General features: G+C 45.8%; 1 protein-coding gene across 1 annotated transcript; it reads right to left on the bottom strand.

Moving 5' to 3' along the window:
* Window positions 1-1,707: 1,707 nt before the first annotated feature.
* F2 (coagulation factor II (thrombin)) lies at window positions 1,708-10,989 on the bottom strand. The gene is made up of 14 exons (XM_009866206.1): window positions 10,893-10,989; window positions 10,143-10,306; window positions 9,154-9,178; window positions 8,899-8,949; window positions 8,288-8,393; window positions 8,078-8,208; window positions 6,129-6,425; window positions 5,671-5,784; window positions 5,277-5,403; window positions 4,677-4,844; window positions 4,164-4,337; window positions 3,818-3,996; window positions 2,240-2,310; window positions 1,708-1,995 (listed from the first exon to the last, which is right to left on the bottom strand). Exons 1-14 carry the CDS (start codon window positions 10,978-10,980, stop codon window positions 1,852-1,854), a joined length of 1,839 nt encoding a protein of 612 aa, XP_009864508.1. The 5' UTR covers window positions 10,981-10,989; the 3' UTR covers window positions 1,708-1,851.
* Between the last annotated feature and the right edge of the window lie 5,452 nt (window positions 10,990-16,441).

Here is a 16,441-nt window from a genome sequence, read left to right as displayed (position 1 = left end):
CCTCTCCATTACTAGCTGCTTTTTGAAACTTACTGACATTTAAATCAACCATTTATGTCCCTTTAACATGGCCGGCAGACATTCTGAAGAGCTGTTTGTTAATTAGCTCAGGATGTTAAAACAGCAATGCCTGCAAACCTGCATACAAGAATTTTAAATTTTAAGCTGAATTGGAAGTGAAATACAGGAATAATTGAGTAGCAGAAGATATAGTTACTTACTGTGAATGAGTTTTTGCCCTGTATCTCTGTAGTGTTTGGTTGGACTCAATGTCCTGGGAGTTCTGAACTAAAAGTTGTGCACATAAACTAATAAAGCCTAATCTTTAGCTCAGACAATATTTAAATAACATTAAACTGAATTTTAAAAATTATTCCTCTGTATTGTTTCTAACAAGTTAGTCTTACCAGTGACTTACTCCAGAAACTGGGTAGTCCTGTTTCCCATCTTAGATACGCAGTTTCCGACATTATTAGATAGGAGTGAAGGGGTGAGGCTGAGAATTGCAACATGAGAAGGGCTGAACGTTTTCAGTGTTCTATGCCTGTGGTTATCAAAGACGAAACAGTTGTGGAACTTGAGTTCTTGAGGTTTCTTTCTTCAGATGTCTTTGAGGCAGTCAGGTTGGGCTATCTTCAGATTGGTTTCCAAATGAGACATGACATCAAGGAGGTGGCCAGACAGTAATTGATGAATAACTTTGGTTATGTCCAACTTATTTTGGGTAGCTACTCTACTGTTGCTGTTTTCAAACACAGTCACTCTACTGCTTAATGCTCTGTATGAAGCACAACAAAATTTCACTGTTGCCTGCTTCTGTGATTTCAGGGCACTATGAATGAGAAGTTTAGGAATCTGGTGTCACGAGGAGCAAGGACAGTTTCCAAATATCATGATTGCTTAAAGAAAAAATTGGGCTGCAAGCTGGCTAGTCAAGACTGTGTGTTTACTGCTGGGTCTTGGTGATCTACCAATTGCTGGTAAAGAGAGGTTCATGAGAGAACTGAAGCTATTTTAGGAGTGATCCCAAAACAGGCTTCGTAGGACAACCAAACAGGTGTGGTACGAGATCCTTCCATTGGAGGTAGTTTGCCAGTGCCTGTGCATGAGTTCATTCCTCCTGAATGTCATTATGCAGGTGGAAAATAGACTTTGAGGACCCAGCGCCAGCTGCCATGTAAAAAGTTGCTGCCGTAGAGTAATGGAAGTGCCACTTAATGTTTTCAAGCCTGTATTCCTCTGTAGGACGAATTGTATATGGCTGGGATCTAACTTCTTAGGAAGCTAACCTTACAAACAGTGGTACTGGTATTTGTTGTCCGCTCTTGTAGCTGAGAACAATGTCTGTCTTGTCAAAAGAGATTATAATTGCTTTACTTTTGCTATCAGTGTTTTGTATAATGCCACAGTTACTGTAGGGTAATTATCTCCAGTGCATTGTTGCCTCTATTTCTACAGCAGAAAATGAGTGAGGAAATGAAGAGTGTTTGAGGGCACAATTGTGCTTACCGTGACCAACTTAAGACCATCATCTGAGGTCTAAAATCTGTTGATGATTACACCTGATAGAAGGGAGGAGAAATGGTTTGAAACACAACAGGTAATTAGCAGTACAGCTAATGCCATTCTGTCGGTACTTCTGGCTACTGTGATGGCTTAGATTCAAGTGCAACTAAATGCAGCATGAACAAAAGGAGGAGAGTAGGTTTGAGAACTTTTATTTTCAAGGCAGAATGCTTTCCTTGGTGAGTTGTAAGGATATAACTTTTACTTCAGGATCTTCTGTGCTTACGCTTTTAGGAAATGGAGCATTGTAGCAAAACTTGAGAGCAAGCAAGGTAAATGCTTCCTCTATCTCCCGTGTTTTTCGATGGCTTTTCGTATCCACTTTTTCAGGCGGAATACATGGGTATAAAATCCATATTTGCCGTCTCGGTCACAGCCTTCTCCCCATGAAACTACTCCCACTTGATACCAACGGTTGTCATCTGGATTCTAAAGCAAAGAAAAATGGGATTGGCACAAGGAGCATGAGACTTGGAGATCTGGTCTGCAGGTCTGATTTGGTCCTGGAATACTGCAGGATTCATCTCAGTTGCCCAATTTGGGTTTGAAATGGGTTTCCCTCAGCCCCTCAGCAGTCTCTGTCTTTTCTGGCTTTTTTTAAACTGTTACAAAAGTTCAGTATTAGCACAAACCTAGCTCTGTGTTTTTATGAGCTTGAACTTGTTGAACGTACCTTCATTACAAAAGGTCCCCCACTGTCCCCTTCGCAGGCGTCTCCTCTCTTTAGGTCTTCAGGACTGTAACCTACAGAAGGGAATTGGACATGTAACTGTAGGGAAAGTGGCTGATGTTGGTTATTTTTTTTTTCCTTGGCTTAACTGCATAAATTTTGAGAGCCATGAGATTGTTTACTGCTTCTGCCTGCCATTGGGCTGAAATTTTGAAAACTGCTTTTTTCTGTGTTTTATGCAAACCAGCGTATTCCACCCTCTGTGCTCTCATTTCTGTTTTCTTTCATCAGAATTGCTGTGACAGCTACCACTGTGTTCAACAGCTGTAGCTTGAGCTGCTGTGCCTTTCTCTTAGAAACTTGTGTGTGTGTGATATTCCATGTACCCTGTTCTTTTGTTCTGTTTACTGTGGAGACACCTCCCTGTCCTCACTTCCACCTTCCTGTCATTCTGCAGGGGGCTGCTCTTTTTCTCCCCCAAATGGCTGTTTTGCTGCAGTCTCCCTATGGAGCGGAAAGGGATTTCACTTTAATTCCTGGTGAACTGGACAGTATCTTTGCATTTTCCCATCACTTGTGTCTCCCCTTTCCTGCTGTATGTGTGCACCTCAGCTATTTTTCAGTAATGTTGTCCAGAAAGGAAACTGTAGGAACGCTGTATTGTCAGTATACTCATGAAATCCTAACTCAGGCAATCATATGCATTATTTGATGCAAGCAGCACAAGCTTAGTCAAAAATCCTTGGAGAATTTCTTGTAGGAATTGATGAAGTCTGCACAAATGAAGAATACAGTGGCAAGTATTAAACTGGTACATAAATACATACTCTTTGTATCTTGAATTCTGTGTTCATTTCTTTCTGAAAAAGGGGGTATAGTGCTAGAAGAGATTTAGGAAGGTACAACAAGGATTTTCAGAGGTACAGAATGGCTTCTGTATATTAGGGAGGATGAAATATATGTTTCTCAGCTTGGAAGAGAAATAAGAGCTGTAAAGGATCTATAAAATGCCATATGACACAGAGAAGAAATATTTATTTCTTAAGCTATGGATATAGATGTGTACCTCTTCAGATTTATTAGGAAATTTAACAGAATATGAGGAATTACACTTTTCACACATGCCTAAATAATTTGTGGAGCCTGTTGCCACGAAAGTTGCGGGCGTAAGTATGAATAGGCTCCAAAAGTTTGAGGTAAGCTAGTAGAGAAGGAGTTGTTTGGGGTACTGTGTGGAATAACCGGTGTGCAGCCTTTAATTTAGGAAGTCACTGAACCGTTCCATATACTGGTGAGGAGATAACTGTATTTGTTCAGTTCTCAGCCAGCTGTTGCTGATATCTAGCCAAGTGATGCCGTTAGGCTAGTTAGCTTGACATGGCCTGGTGTTACAAACTTTATTCATTGCTTTAAGTTCCCATGTTGCCTGAGAGCTGAGAAAGTTCTTAGCATGGGAAAGTTATTCTTTATGGAGGGCATTTGCACATTTGTCAGAAAGTAACGTCACCGCGTGAGCCCCACAGGGAGCTCGGAGCCCTTGTCTTCACAGCATGTTGGCCTCATATCTCCGGTGCTACTCACCTGCACAGAACATGTTGTCGGTGACTTTGATTTTGGTGGATGCCTTGCAGGTACCCTGGCTTACAATGGGCAAATTGAGCTGCTGCAGAACTGTGGGGAGGTTGCTTGCGCTAGTGGCCCACGTTTCTTTCAAGTTTCCCCAACCAGTTACCCGTCCTTTGTAACCTGCCAGCATCAGCCTGTGGGAGGGAAGCATGGGTGTAATCATAAGTATTGTAACAGCTTTTTCCTGCCCAGCTCTCTTGCTGCAAATAACCTAAATAAGGCATCTTTTTCTGACTGTTTTGAAGGCCCAGAGGAGGCTTTTATAGCCTGTGTTTTTAGGACTGTGGGACAGTCTCCTCACCTCTGCACGACCTCTTTGGTAGGCAGGCAGACAGGATGGATGTAGTCGCTGAAGATGATGGGTCTCTTCAAGTGCATGAGTGCAATGTCCCGGTCCATGTTCTCTTTCCAGTTGTACTTGGGATGGATGATGATTTTATCCAACAGGGCAATCTTTTCGGTATTCTTTTCATACCTGAAATAGTCATGACAGAAAGAACTTGCTGTACACTAGCAACTGAGAGTCTTACGGAGCTCATGATACTCTAAGAAGCTTTGTACCCTCTGAAGACAGTATTGTCTTTACCCTGGAGCACCCCTTTAGACTTGGCAAGCTTCTGCCTTTCCTTTCACGTTAACCTTTAGGATCAGCAAGAGCAGCAAATGACGGTTCTGTGAGATCCCATTATCCATAGGCATATCGGTGATATTGGCCATGCATATTTTCTTCGATAGTAATTGATAACCCAACCTCATTATACCTCCTTACTCCAAGAGGCACGCTAGTTCACTCTCATGTCATCCAGGCTCTTACTTTGTCCTTACGTGCTTGCCAATCCGCACCAAGATGTCATTTGTAGTTAAGTTCTTGTCCCAGGGTGGATAGTAAAGACAATGAGCAGCAGTCAAGATCCAGCTGTCGCTGATGAGACTGGCACCACACAGCAGCTCTTGAGGGCTCTTTTTGAAGAGCATCACCTGCCTGAGAGACAAGGAGGGAGGAAGACTGAGCAGGACTGAAGGTGTGGCTGCCTGAATGCATCTTGGCATCATGCAGAAAGAGCTAAATTTGCGGTAAGCAGCAGGGAAGAGTGTTGCGCTACGCTAACAAAGTGTGTCTCTAGCACAAGTCTTCTCTGGCCATGTATGTTCCATGCAGTAGGCCATTTATCCCGTCTCCCTCACCTGGAGAGGTTTCCCATCCTCTCGGTTCCAGCAAAGCTGGGAAGAGGAAGAGACAAAAATGAAACACCAGCACTCTTGCTTTCCCAGATGGTTGCGTATCAGTTTCTTTCCAGCTATTTTAGTACTGCCCTGTTAACTAGATGGGAGGGCCCTTTTATCTCCCCCTCCTTGAACCAAAGAGAAGGGAGAGACAATTCCCTATGAAGGACTATGGAAAGATAATGCTTACCAGGGGGAGCTGCCAACTTCTGCATCATCCCCATGGACAACTCTGCCTCCGATGTAGGACTCCAGCAGCTCCTTCTCACTTTTGTCTGTTATCTTTTTCTTCTCAAATAAAGGACGAGAGCCGCAGTCTGAAAAAATAGGCAATCTAGCTTTATTCACTGTTCCTGATTCAGAGTGGAGAAGTGTTTTCTGCAGACAACACACTAAGCTGGAAGAGCCTAGGGAGGAGGTAATGGGAGATCGACTTCTGACTCCCCTTCAAAGAATTTAAATATCTCCCCCTGCTTTTGACAGCATTTGGCAAGCTGCTGTTTCCGAGGAACAGCACCTGCCCTGTGGGAAGAAGCCACAACCTTTCTGCAAACTGTGACACCGTATCTAAAGTTTTTGCTTACCCGCTTCACCTGAACCAAAAGTTTTGCTATCAAAGAAGGTTTTGAACTCTTGAGAATGGACTGTACGTCCCAATGCTCCTTCCAGCTGTTCATTGTCATCCTCTAGTGAGCTGTCTGAGAGAGACAGAAAGACAAACATGGTAAAAGGCCTAGCTGTAGTTTCCGTAACTATCCACAAGGTGAACATTCCTCTCCACACATAGTGGGTCTGATGAAGGAATGATACTCTAAATCACTGCTCTTCTTAGTGCTCCTTATCCCCTTGGGAATTTTACAGTGAGAAGAGAATACCCAAGAGACACAACAGCTCTATACTAATGGCAGGTAACCTACGTGCTATTTGGACAGACAGGATGGTGTGCATCCTTCCTTGTCTATGTCTCCTAGGCCAAGCATTTCACCCTTTCTTTGCCACTCCCTCGTAATTGTGCCTCCCCAAACTAAAGCCAGCTTCTCACCACAGTAGCGCAGATCACAGTATCCAAAGTTGGGTGGTTCATCTGTGACACACCAGACACCCTCATCATCTCCATCTGGATTCCGACAGTAATTCTCCAGAAGCTTCACCTCTGGGTCAATGTGTTTTCCATGAAGCACCTCTTTAGCTTTCTCGGAGTTCCACGGCAGACACTTGGCTCCAGACACAGTGACTGAGAGGGTCCCGGTATAAAGCATGCCTTTCTCTTCTTCACAGGGCTCTGTGGGGGCTGGTGGTGTGACCCGTGGAGTAAATTCAACTGTCGTCCTTTCTTCACCTGGGAAGACAGAGCGCTGTGATTTAAGTCATAACTTTGCACTCACAAGTGCTGTTAACAAATAGCACTGGAGCCCCTTTTAAAGCCCAGATTTCTATGGGGCATCCTGTTATGTTGGCGCTCCCATGCATGTGGTGGCCTTCTGCAGCATTAAAGTGTCAGAAGTGGTTCTTTCAGCAGAAGGTAAGGCAAGGCTAGCACTATTCCCTGCACTTCACTTTGCTACTAAGATATGAGGGACAATATTGTGTTCCTTTCTGGGCTACCTTTTAGAACCAGCTCAGTGGACAGGTAGGTGCTTCAGGCATCATAATGCTGCTGTGTTAGAGCCTCCAATGCCTTTTTCTCAAATGTGTAATTGGACCATATTTGGGGGAGCCTTTTACTTTAGTATGGTATTAAAATGTCAAATTTAACTTTTGCTAGCGTTTCTATATCTAATAGTATGATAAAATTTTTCCTGACACAACTTTCCACGCTTTTTCTTGTAAGTGTCCTAATGGCTGCAAGCTTTAAGCAGTATTTCTGCAGTGACTGGGCACCAGATAATCTGTTCTGTGGCAGTTGCTTGGCTTCAAGCTGCTGCCTTCTTGTGCATGGTGGGAATCCCCATGTGAAGAGAGATCCTCTGTTTGTTGAGCACAACAAGCACTGAACAAGTAGCTTTCACCTTAATGAGTGAGGCTGCTTCTGTACAAGATTGACTCGTGTCAACGTGATTGCAAAGGAACTGCACACAAAGCCAAGGCTTTTCTAGCCCTGCCATATCCATGCATGTGTAACAGTAAGCTATTGTATGTTGGAAACTAACTGAAGAACAGAGATTGTACAGATGCCTGATTGCCTCAAAACAGAGCAGTCTCTCCAGTTTGCCATATTGCAGAGCAGAGCAATGGTAATTGCCTTTAAAACTTCAGAACACCCCATGGTCAGAATGGTTGCTGACCTCTCTGACCTTCACCTGTAAGAGTTGTTGTCTCTAGTCTCTGCTTTTGAAGATAGATGTTCTGTCTCACGTTAGTTTGTGAAGGTTCTCTGCTTTCTACCAGTTCCTCTGGGACTGAGGCCAAGCCCCAGGGGAGACAGCTCTGTATTATGGCAAAGTGGGAAGGTCTGAGTGTAGGGGAGTGGTTCTCTGTCCTGTCCAGTGCAATGACAAGGGAAGGGCACCTTCGCTTCTTTGAGATTGTCGGTATATTAAACTGCACTCCTCTGTACCAGTGAATGCTGAGGCAGGCAGTCAAGCACAAAGCTGTAGTGGTTTTTAAAGATGAAAATTTCGACTCAAAAAAAACCCCTCCACAGTATGACTCATTGCTGTCACAAATTAGAGATAGCTGAGCCACGATTTTGGGGTGCTCATGACTGGTGAAACTGTATTAGATGCCAGGGAACTGCTGACACTGGATTTAATTTAGATCTAGATTAGTGTAGTCTAGAGAAAACAGAACATTAGAGGAATTTAGCCAAGGTAGATGCATGGGCAACTCTTCTTCCTCAGTTCCTTTACCCTTTAATACACAGCTCCTCTACTCCAACCGACCCCTGTTCATGTAAGATCCCTCTCTCTTAACCCCCTCCCCTTCCTTGACACATTTGCTGTCAGTCCTAGGGCAGCGAAGGGCTCGCTGGGGTGTAGTACTGAGGCATACCACACACAGGGATGGGACACTCCTCCCGTTCCACCGTTGGGTCTCGGGTGTAGCACCATGGGCCTTCTGAATTGTTGTCTGGGTTCCTGCAGTAGTTCTCAACGAGGTTGGGAAAAATGGTGGCATTAAATCTATGAGAAAAAGTGAGTTAGGCTAGGAAAGAAGGACACCCTGGAGAACCCTTTAAGGGTATGCGGGAGATGAACTTACTTAGGTATATGTGGATATTTGCTCGTCCACATTTGACACTCAATCCCTGATTTGGTGTAGCTAATTGTCCCCCGATAGTTCTGGCCCAGCCCATGAGAGCAGTTACCTGTCAAAATCCCAACATGGTTTAAGCCACGGCCAGTGGAAATGGGTGTTAGGTTTTTCAAGGTCAGAGGTAGCATCCCATGAATGCCTTCAACTTTTGCTGCATGTATGAGCCAGCACAGGCATTCTCTTCGCAGGGTGGGGAGAGCACACAGATTAAGCCCTCTCTGCCTCACCAGAGAGCATTCGCCTGAGGCTCCGTGCTTTCTTTTGGCTGTAGGTGCAGGTCAGAAGCCTTCTGAGAGGCTGCCTTGGGGACCCCTCACCATGGCACAGGGAGAAGGATATCTATCCCATGTTTTTTTGGCAGGGGAGTTAAGCAGTCAAGCTGTTAGTGAAATAGTGGGGAAATAAAGAGAAAAAAAGGAATTTCAACCTCCTCTCCTGCTATTTTTCTTTTGATTAGAAGGCTTCACCAATTTTAGATTATTTTTTTTCCTTTAGAAGCTCTGCAGGCAGCAAGTTTTTGGCACTCTGTGAGATTGAGGTCAACATGAATTTCTTACCTTCTAGACAAGCATCCAGATTTGTCCTCGAAGGTCTCAGGCCCTGACATACTAGCAAAATAAAAAAGAAAAACATTTTATGAAAGGAAACCAAATAAGCATCATATTTTGAACCAGTTTATCACCTAGGGACAAAACATAAGTGCTTTGTCCTGGGAAGTCATCTTTTGTAAGAGGGTAGGGAGAAATCTCTCCAGGATGGGATGGTGCATCCTAAGGGATAGAATAGCACCTGAAGGATTTAAAGCAATTTACCTTGGTATTTTGACCAAAATGCCTCCTGTAAAAAAAGAAAAAATTAAAAAAATATGTATTTAGGAGTAGAGACACAGAACAATAGACCCTGTTTAGCTGCTGAAGTTCAAACCAGTAGGACAATGCCCTATCACAACTGGAACAGACTAACCTGGCTCTATTGGTATCAGCTACTACAAAGTCCAACAAAGCAAAAAATCTGTTAGGAAACCACATTCCACTCATCAGATTCAGGAACAGAGAGAGTACTGTGTTTCTAAAAAGACCAGAGATGCTTACAACCTTCATCAACCTGCAGAGGAAGCAGAGCCTTAGGCTATAGTGCAGAAGTCCAGTGAACTCAACCCAGAACTTCTGCGGTCACAGATCACATGTAGGTATTGCTCAGTTCTTTCGATTTACACTCGTGCTGTGCAGCCTGGGGCAGTTGCTTTAAAAATACCCCACAGAGGTTGTATCTTCCCGGCTTAGACTTCTGTTTCTCTGTTTACTGTTGTATTCTTGGGTGTGCATTTCAGCATAGATCCTGGCCTTGGGGCTAGGAGCAAATCCCCAAAGGATGCAGAACACATTTAGCGGAATAAGTCTGGAAGCTAGAAAAAAAAAGGACAGACTGTGCAAAATCTTCATCTTAAAGGAGCTTGAGACACCTGTACTCAGTGTTTGGTTGCTAAGCCGGCTCGTCTGGGACTGTGGCAGTTCAAATGGGTACAGCACCATGCTGCAACAGTGGAAGATGCAATTGCTTTCACTTCATGCTTAAAAAGAGGGAGGGAAAAGAACTTGAGCTTTGTTCTGTGGAGTGTCTCCGAGAAGGGAAACTCCTTAAGAAAGCCTGAGGTCTCCCTGGGGCACATACGCATCAGCCTCATCTTTGGTTCACAAAATTGAGTCTTATGACCCCAGCCACCAGCTGCGTGTGTGACCTGCTTGGCCTTTCACTACAGAGATCAGCTGAGGGAATGTTTCCTGGGAACACCCATACATACCGTCTGAACCGTGGATTCAAGGGCTTCAAAAGCCTCCTCGTAGCTGCAGGTCTCCTCCAGGCACTCTCGCTCCAGGTTTCCCCTACGCATCTCTTCCAGAAGTCCCTTGTTGGCACGACGCGGGCGCTTGAGCAGTGACAGTGCCTGCCCCTTTTCCAGGAAAACTACTGGGTCAGAACACTGCCAGTCAAAGGAGTGCTCGCAGCGGGAGAGCCCCTTTGTCTCCCCTTGTAGTTTCCAAAAATCGCACGCACCTGATGCGCTGATCCCACAGCCCAGCCTCCCCCCATGCACCATACAGAGAGGAGAAGCCCTGTCAGGTCTACACCTGATGATCAGAGCAGGCTGTATAATTCATCCATCAGAGCTCACATCACTTTGGCAACAGAAGTGACAGGAATGCTCTCAGCAGAGCTGCTCTGCTCATTTGCCATTCAGTAGAGGCTTCTTTGCTCGAAGCCTGCTACTGCTCCCTGCCAACCACTCTGCTTCTATTTTGAAAAGACAGGTGAATCAGAGGCTCTGATAAGAGAAAAGGAGCAGTAAGCAGGAAATGCTGCTGCACCCTCCCATGCAGGAAAGCCCTATGCTCACTCCACTCTCAGACCCTTTTCACTCCCAGCTTCAAGCTTTAAGGTCTTCCTACCAAGGAGGTTACCAAGAAAACTTGCCACCAGCTTTACCCTTGGAAAGCAATAACCCCATCTTTCTTCCTGCTGTCCCTGTGCTGTCCTGTGCCATCAGTCTTACCTCCAGCATGGCTCAGCGTGAGGTGCAGAAGGCTGGAAAAGAGCAGGCCCCTCAGTACCCCAGTTCTGTCGCCTGCCATGCTGTACATTTCCCCTGGCTGCAGGGGAAATGCAAAGGGAGCAGAATAAGCAGAGTCACAGCCCTGCTGGGTTAATATTGAACCAAAATGAAGAAACAGGACTCCAGAGGTCGTGGTGTGTCAGGGACAGTTGGACTGAGGCTCCTCTTATCCCTCCTCTCGTGGCATTTCTCCCTCCCTTCAGGGCATCCTCATTTCCTTATTTAATCGGTGGAAACTGAGCAAAGTGTTTCTGGATCGCCATAGGACTAAAATTAGCATCGCATTTTGTAACAGAGAAGATGGCATGAGGAGTGAGAGGACAAGCTTGTCCCAGCACACGGGGAGAACTTGGGCTGACATGAAGAGGTCTCTGCCAGCTCACAGACACCCCAGCCAGAGCAGCTCACGCCTTTTCCCTCAGTGTCACTCTGCTCCGTGCAGGTCTTGGCACCATCACTACCTCCCCACCGTGCTGCCTCGGGTCCCTGCTGCTGACTCTTTTCGAAGGCTGTGCTCTAGCAGCCTCATACACAGCAAGACTTCTAGAAAGCCTTAGCCATTCCCAGTCCTTCTCTTCTTTTTAGCTGTAAGCTCCTGTGCTTTTCCCCCCTAGAGTTCAGTTATTTTGGCACCAGAACACACAATTTTAAGCTTCCCTGCTTCTCCCTCACCCATGCCGAGGTGCAGAAGGGGTGCCAGTGACAGCCCCCATGGAATTTAATTTTTCCTCCCAATTAGGTCAGCAGTGCTATTGGCAGTGCATCCTTCCAAATGCATTATATTTCCCAGTGGAGTTGAAGATGGTGAAGAGCATAAACTTTGGGCTCCCCCTTTTTTTCCTGCTCCAGCAGAAAACACAAAAGTACAATCCAAAAGGATGTAGAAGCTCTGATGAGCAAAGAGCTGGCATGCCCAAAACCAGCCAGGAAAACAAGGCCTTCCAGGACCAGGGAGGCAGGAATAGTCTGCATGTCATGCCATCAGCTAATAAGTCAGGAACTGGGCCACCAGAGCTGGGAAGAGCTTTAATGATTCCTATAGCAAGCAGAAGATTGGCAGAGTGAAAAACCAAGCAGAAAGCAGGGCAGGGCGGGGGTAGTTTCAGGAACTGCCATATGGCACGAAAGCGCTTTCTGCCAGCAGGGAGCATGTTTCGTGCTGTGTCTCTGTGCAGCAGATACATCTGTAATGTTTATCTCCATACAAGGAGAGCAAATATTAGCATTGGGGTGGCTGAGGAATGACTCTGGCCACTGGTACAAAGAGCAGTTGCAGAGGTTCCCGCCCTCATCTAAGAGTATCTGCTGTTCTCACCCACGTACCCCCCTGGGTTTTGAAGAGACACCTTTAGGATTGGCCGAGATGTCCGGGGTGGAGGAGTCCGTGTGCGCAGGATTAGGCACAACCTTAAAAACACTTCGCAGGGGGGAAGCAGCATTTAGGCAGAGCTGTAGGCACGGACAGGAAGGAGTCATCAGGGCACAAACGGGTTGTGGTGAAATCAGAGGCGCTGCCATCCCATGCAGCAGCCACTACTGCTCCTCCTCGCTGTGGGAGGAGGCACAAACAGCCCCACGTTTGTGTGAGCCCAGGTGGCAAGCAGAGGGCCTTGCTCAGCTGACAGCGAGGAGAGCAGCCAAGGCAGTTTCTTTACTCTACAATTTCATTTTGGTCTCACATTGCGGATGGGACAAGTGACCACAGGGCTTGAGGCATAACTGAGCAAGTCCAGGTGGCTGTGGATGCAGGGAAGAAATACCACCGCAGGAAGACTGTCACCAACCCCCTGGTTGTAGTGATAGACGGATGCTGCTGTGTTTTGTGGAGGTGTAATCACCTGTGCAAGTGTTCATTACAGATCTCAGTAAGAAAGATTAAAGTAAGATTAAAATACCGTTTGATGGAGATCACATTGGAAGGCAAAACGGGACAGCATTAGATAACCTTACAGACCTTCAGATGCTGGGAACACCAAGCTGTACAGCATCAGCCCAGGCCACACTGCACAGATAGCATCTGTGCTGAAGTTCACCAGTGTCATGGTCTTCAGAGTTTTTATAGGAAAAACTCTGTCATATCTACTGTCAATCAAAAGGACATTCACATAAGAAGACGCTGCTTCACACTAAGATAAAGACAAGGATGTGGCAGTGACATCATCATCATTAGCTGCCAGGCAGAAGCAACCTGTAGGCTCCTCAGTTAGATTTAGCCAGCTAAGTTTATCCTGCGCCCAAGTGGTACGCATGGCACCAGCCTGCGCCTTCTCATATCAACTTGTTACGTGGATCACAAGAACATTTCCCGTCATAAGAACTTCCAGTATTCTCAGTTACGTTTGTTTGTTTGTTTGTTTTCATTTCTACATCTGTCTGTCTCTTCTTTGTAATAACCAAGCAGCCTTTACATTGCAGCTGAAGGCAACACTGTTATATTTGTGCACAGATTGCAAAAATCTTATTGTCTTTCCTTTAAGAGAAAGGTGTTAGCACCTCCTGTGGCATCATTGTATAGGGTTAAATTTACGCAACATTAGAATACAGCAGTTAAGGTTTGTTATCGGACAGGTACAATTATCCTTTAATACTTACCCATGCCATCTTCCTTTAATGTTGTCTCTGTTCTGGTTCTTACACTCCTTCTGTTGCTTAAGCACTTGCTTAAAAAAACTTTACTGAAACCAATCATCTGTCACCGTGTCAGGCTGCTTCTGTTCCAGTTGCCATTCTTTCCCTTTGTGAAACAGAACAAACCCACCTACCAGGGCCATTAGGCTGTTAACTGTAACTGCTGGAATCTTCTATTTTAAGATTACTGAAGCTTACATCCATCACTTAAGTTTAAAGTATTTCTTTATATTGGTTTTGCTTTATAATTTGAGATATTCACCACATCCTGGGGCATCTTCCAGCCCTTTCTGGTACCTTACAATAACGCTAGTAATTAAAGATGCTTGCTCTTCACATTCTGGCCCTTGCTTGTTCTGTAATGTGCTTCTAAGGCTCCTCTCTGTTTCTCCCGTTCTTGTAGCTGGGCTTTGCAGCAGGACAGCATGCTTCAGCTGTCACTTCTCCCAGGGCTTTGACTTCCACCCTTCAAACATTTAACTCTTTCATCTGTTCATGGTTCCTGTAAGCAACTTTTTATAATTTCATATTCTTTCTGCCTTCACTCACCCATGAATGATGGATCCCATCGTTATTCTTCGGGTAAGAGAGATGAGATTCATACCTTTACCCTCCCTGTGAGTTATGGCTTTCAACACACCTGGGAGTTTTGATCTCTTGCCACCTAGGAGCTGACTCTTCAAGTGAAGAAAGCCTTTGGCAATCATTCTTTTCCTATGTAACTATTTTTCCACCATCCAGGGAGTAGTGTATAGAGATTTTTTTCTTGGCCCTTTGTCTGCTCTGTAACAGATAAAGAGTTTGCTGGCTCAGTAGTGGGGTTATTTCTGAACATGTTCCTGAAGCAAGTTATACGGTTTAATCACCAGATGTAACTCTTTGGATACAATCACAAATGATGACTCTCTCACCTCCTCACACAGCGGCTCCCCTGTTCCTGGGCACAAGGGAGCTGCTGGGCGGGGAGGACTTCAGGACCCAGAGAACTGTCCCTTTCTCTTGCACCCTGCTGCCGCCTTTTCATTCAAACACCTCAGTCAGGCTTAAGCCAGTTTGCAAGCTGGGTGAGCATTGAACCCTGGCCATGGTGTGAGATTTTAAGTGTGACACTTAAGTTTGTCTGCATACCTAGTGTGGCCCTGCCAGCATGAAGGACACCAACAATCCGAGAGACCTGTGCACTCATCCTGGAGCGCTGCAGCACCCTAAAGCCCTGGTGAAGCCCTGGCAGCATGGTGAAGCCCCACCAGCCAGGACACCTGCGTGCTTGCTGCCTGAAGCTGTAAGGGTAACAGATGCACAAGATCACCAGACAGCCAGGGGATCCACGTGTCTGCTGTCCTGAAGCACAATGATTATTGGCATTAGAACGCAGCACACTGTGTGACTGTTCCCCATGCCAGCATATGGGACCAGGCAGGTACCCATCCTTCTCCTCGCTATCCTTCTTCCAGTAAGGCGTTTCTCACCAGGATCCTGACAGCTACACCAAATGTAATGCACTGGTCTAAGTGGTTGTTATGGATCCCAGTAAGGAAGGCACTCAGAGTCCATAATGTATTAATTAAAATACCATTTATTTGGCATAACACAAGAAAGGGTATAGCATTAGATAATCCCACACCCCTTTGGATGCTGCAAACACAGAATCACAATCCCTTTGGTTGGAAGAGACCTTTAAGACCACTGACTCCAACCATTAACACACAGCACTGCCAGGTCACAACTAAACCATGTCCTTAAGCACCAGATCAACACGTGGTTTAAATACCTCCAGGGAATTCGTACAGCATTGGATAGGTATGTAGTCAGTCCGTGGCACACTGCACACATCCCATCCACGCTGAGGTTCACCACCTGTGGTCTTCAGGGCTTTCATAGGATTTTCTTAGGAGTAAACAACTTATATGCATCATTTTGCTGTCGGGCAAAAGGTTGCTCACATAAGAACATTCTCCTCCTGAGATAAAGACATGGTGGTGGCATCATCACCAGGTGTCCAGTGGGAGCCACCTGTGGGCTCCTCCTCAGTCAGGATTAGCCAGCTAAGTTTATCTTACACCCAAGTGGTATGTGCAGCACAGCAGAGACCTGCCCCTACCTACTCAGAGCCACTGTTACGTGGTTAATGTTTCTGTGAAGACCTCCTGAGTCATGATTGCTCCTACTTTTTCTCTGTTATCTTACAATTAAGGCGGTAGCCACATGTTAGCAGATTAAGCAGTAGGAGCCTGGATTCTTGCCTTCATCCTGTTGCTGTCCCATCTCTCCTGGTTCTGCCGTGACAGAGGGCACGTGCTTCAAACAGTGCATGAGCCCAGCGCCAGCAAGAACGCTTCGCAGCTGTGTCAATATTTGGAAACTGCAAGAGTTCGGATAGGCACCAAAGGGAGAGCAGTAGGAAGCACTGTGGCTTCAAATACGAGCCCCCTTCATACACCTGTGCTCCCACTGGTGTGTCACCAAGCACTCCGGGCAAAGACTGAGCTTGTCTGCCCCCTGACTTTAAAGAACATAACAGCTAAAAATAAGGACACTCAAAAGTTTATTAGCTGAACCCACTTTCCCTCCTCGTTTCACATCAAAGTATCACGGATATGACTCTAGGACCTTGTCATGAAAGTTTATGAGAAAAGCTGAATGTAGAAACTGCAAAGAGCGGCTTTTCAGATTCTGTGTTCATTGTGTTCATTGTACTGTGTTCACTGCACGGCTCGTGAACCAAGTGAGCACCCGGTTGAACCCTTCTTGAGGAAGACACCAGATCCAGGTCTCCTGGACGTGCCTCTCTCTGCCCCATCTCTGTTCTTTCTGCTGCAGACCCAGGATCCACACCCCTGCCCAACCCTTCCTGGCGCCTG

The sequence above is a fragment of the Apaloderma vittatum genome, unplaced genomic scaffold (assembly GCF_000703405.1).
Source record: "Apaloderma vittatum isolate BGI_N311 unplaced genomic scaffold, ASM70340v1 scaffold8363, whole genome shotgun sequence".
Lineage (NCBI taxonomy): Eukaryota > Metazoa > Chordata > Aves > Trogoniformes > Trogonidae > Apaloderma > Apaloderma vittatum.
This window is presented reverse-complemented; position numbering and strand designations above follow the sequence as displayed.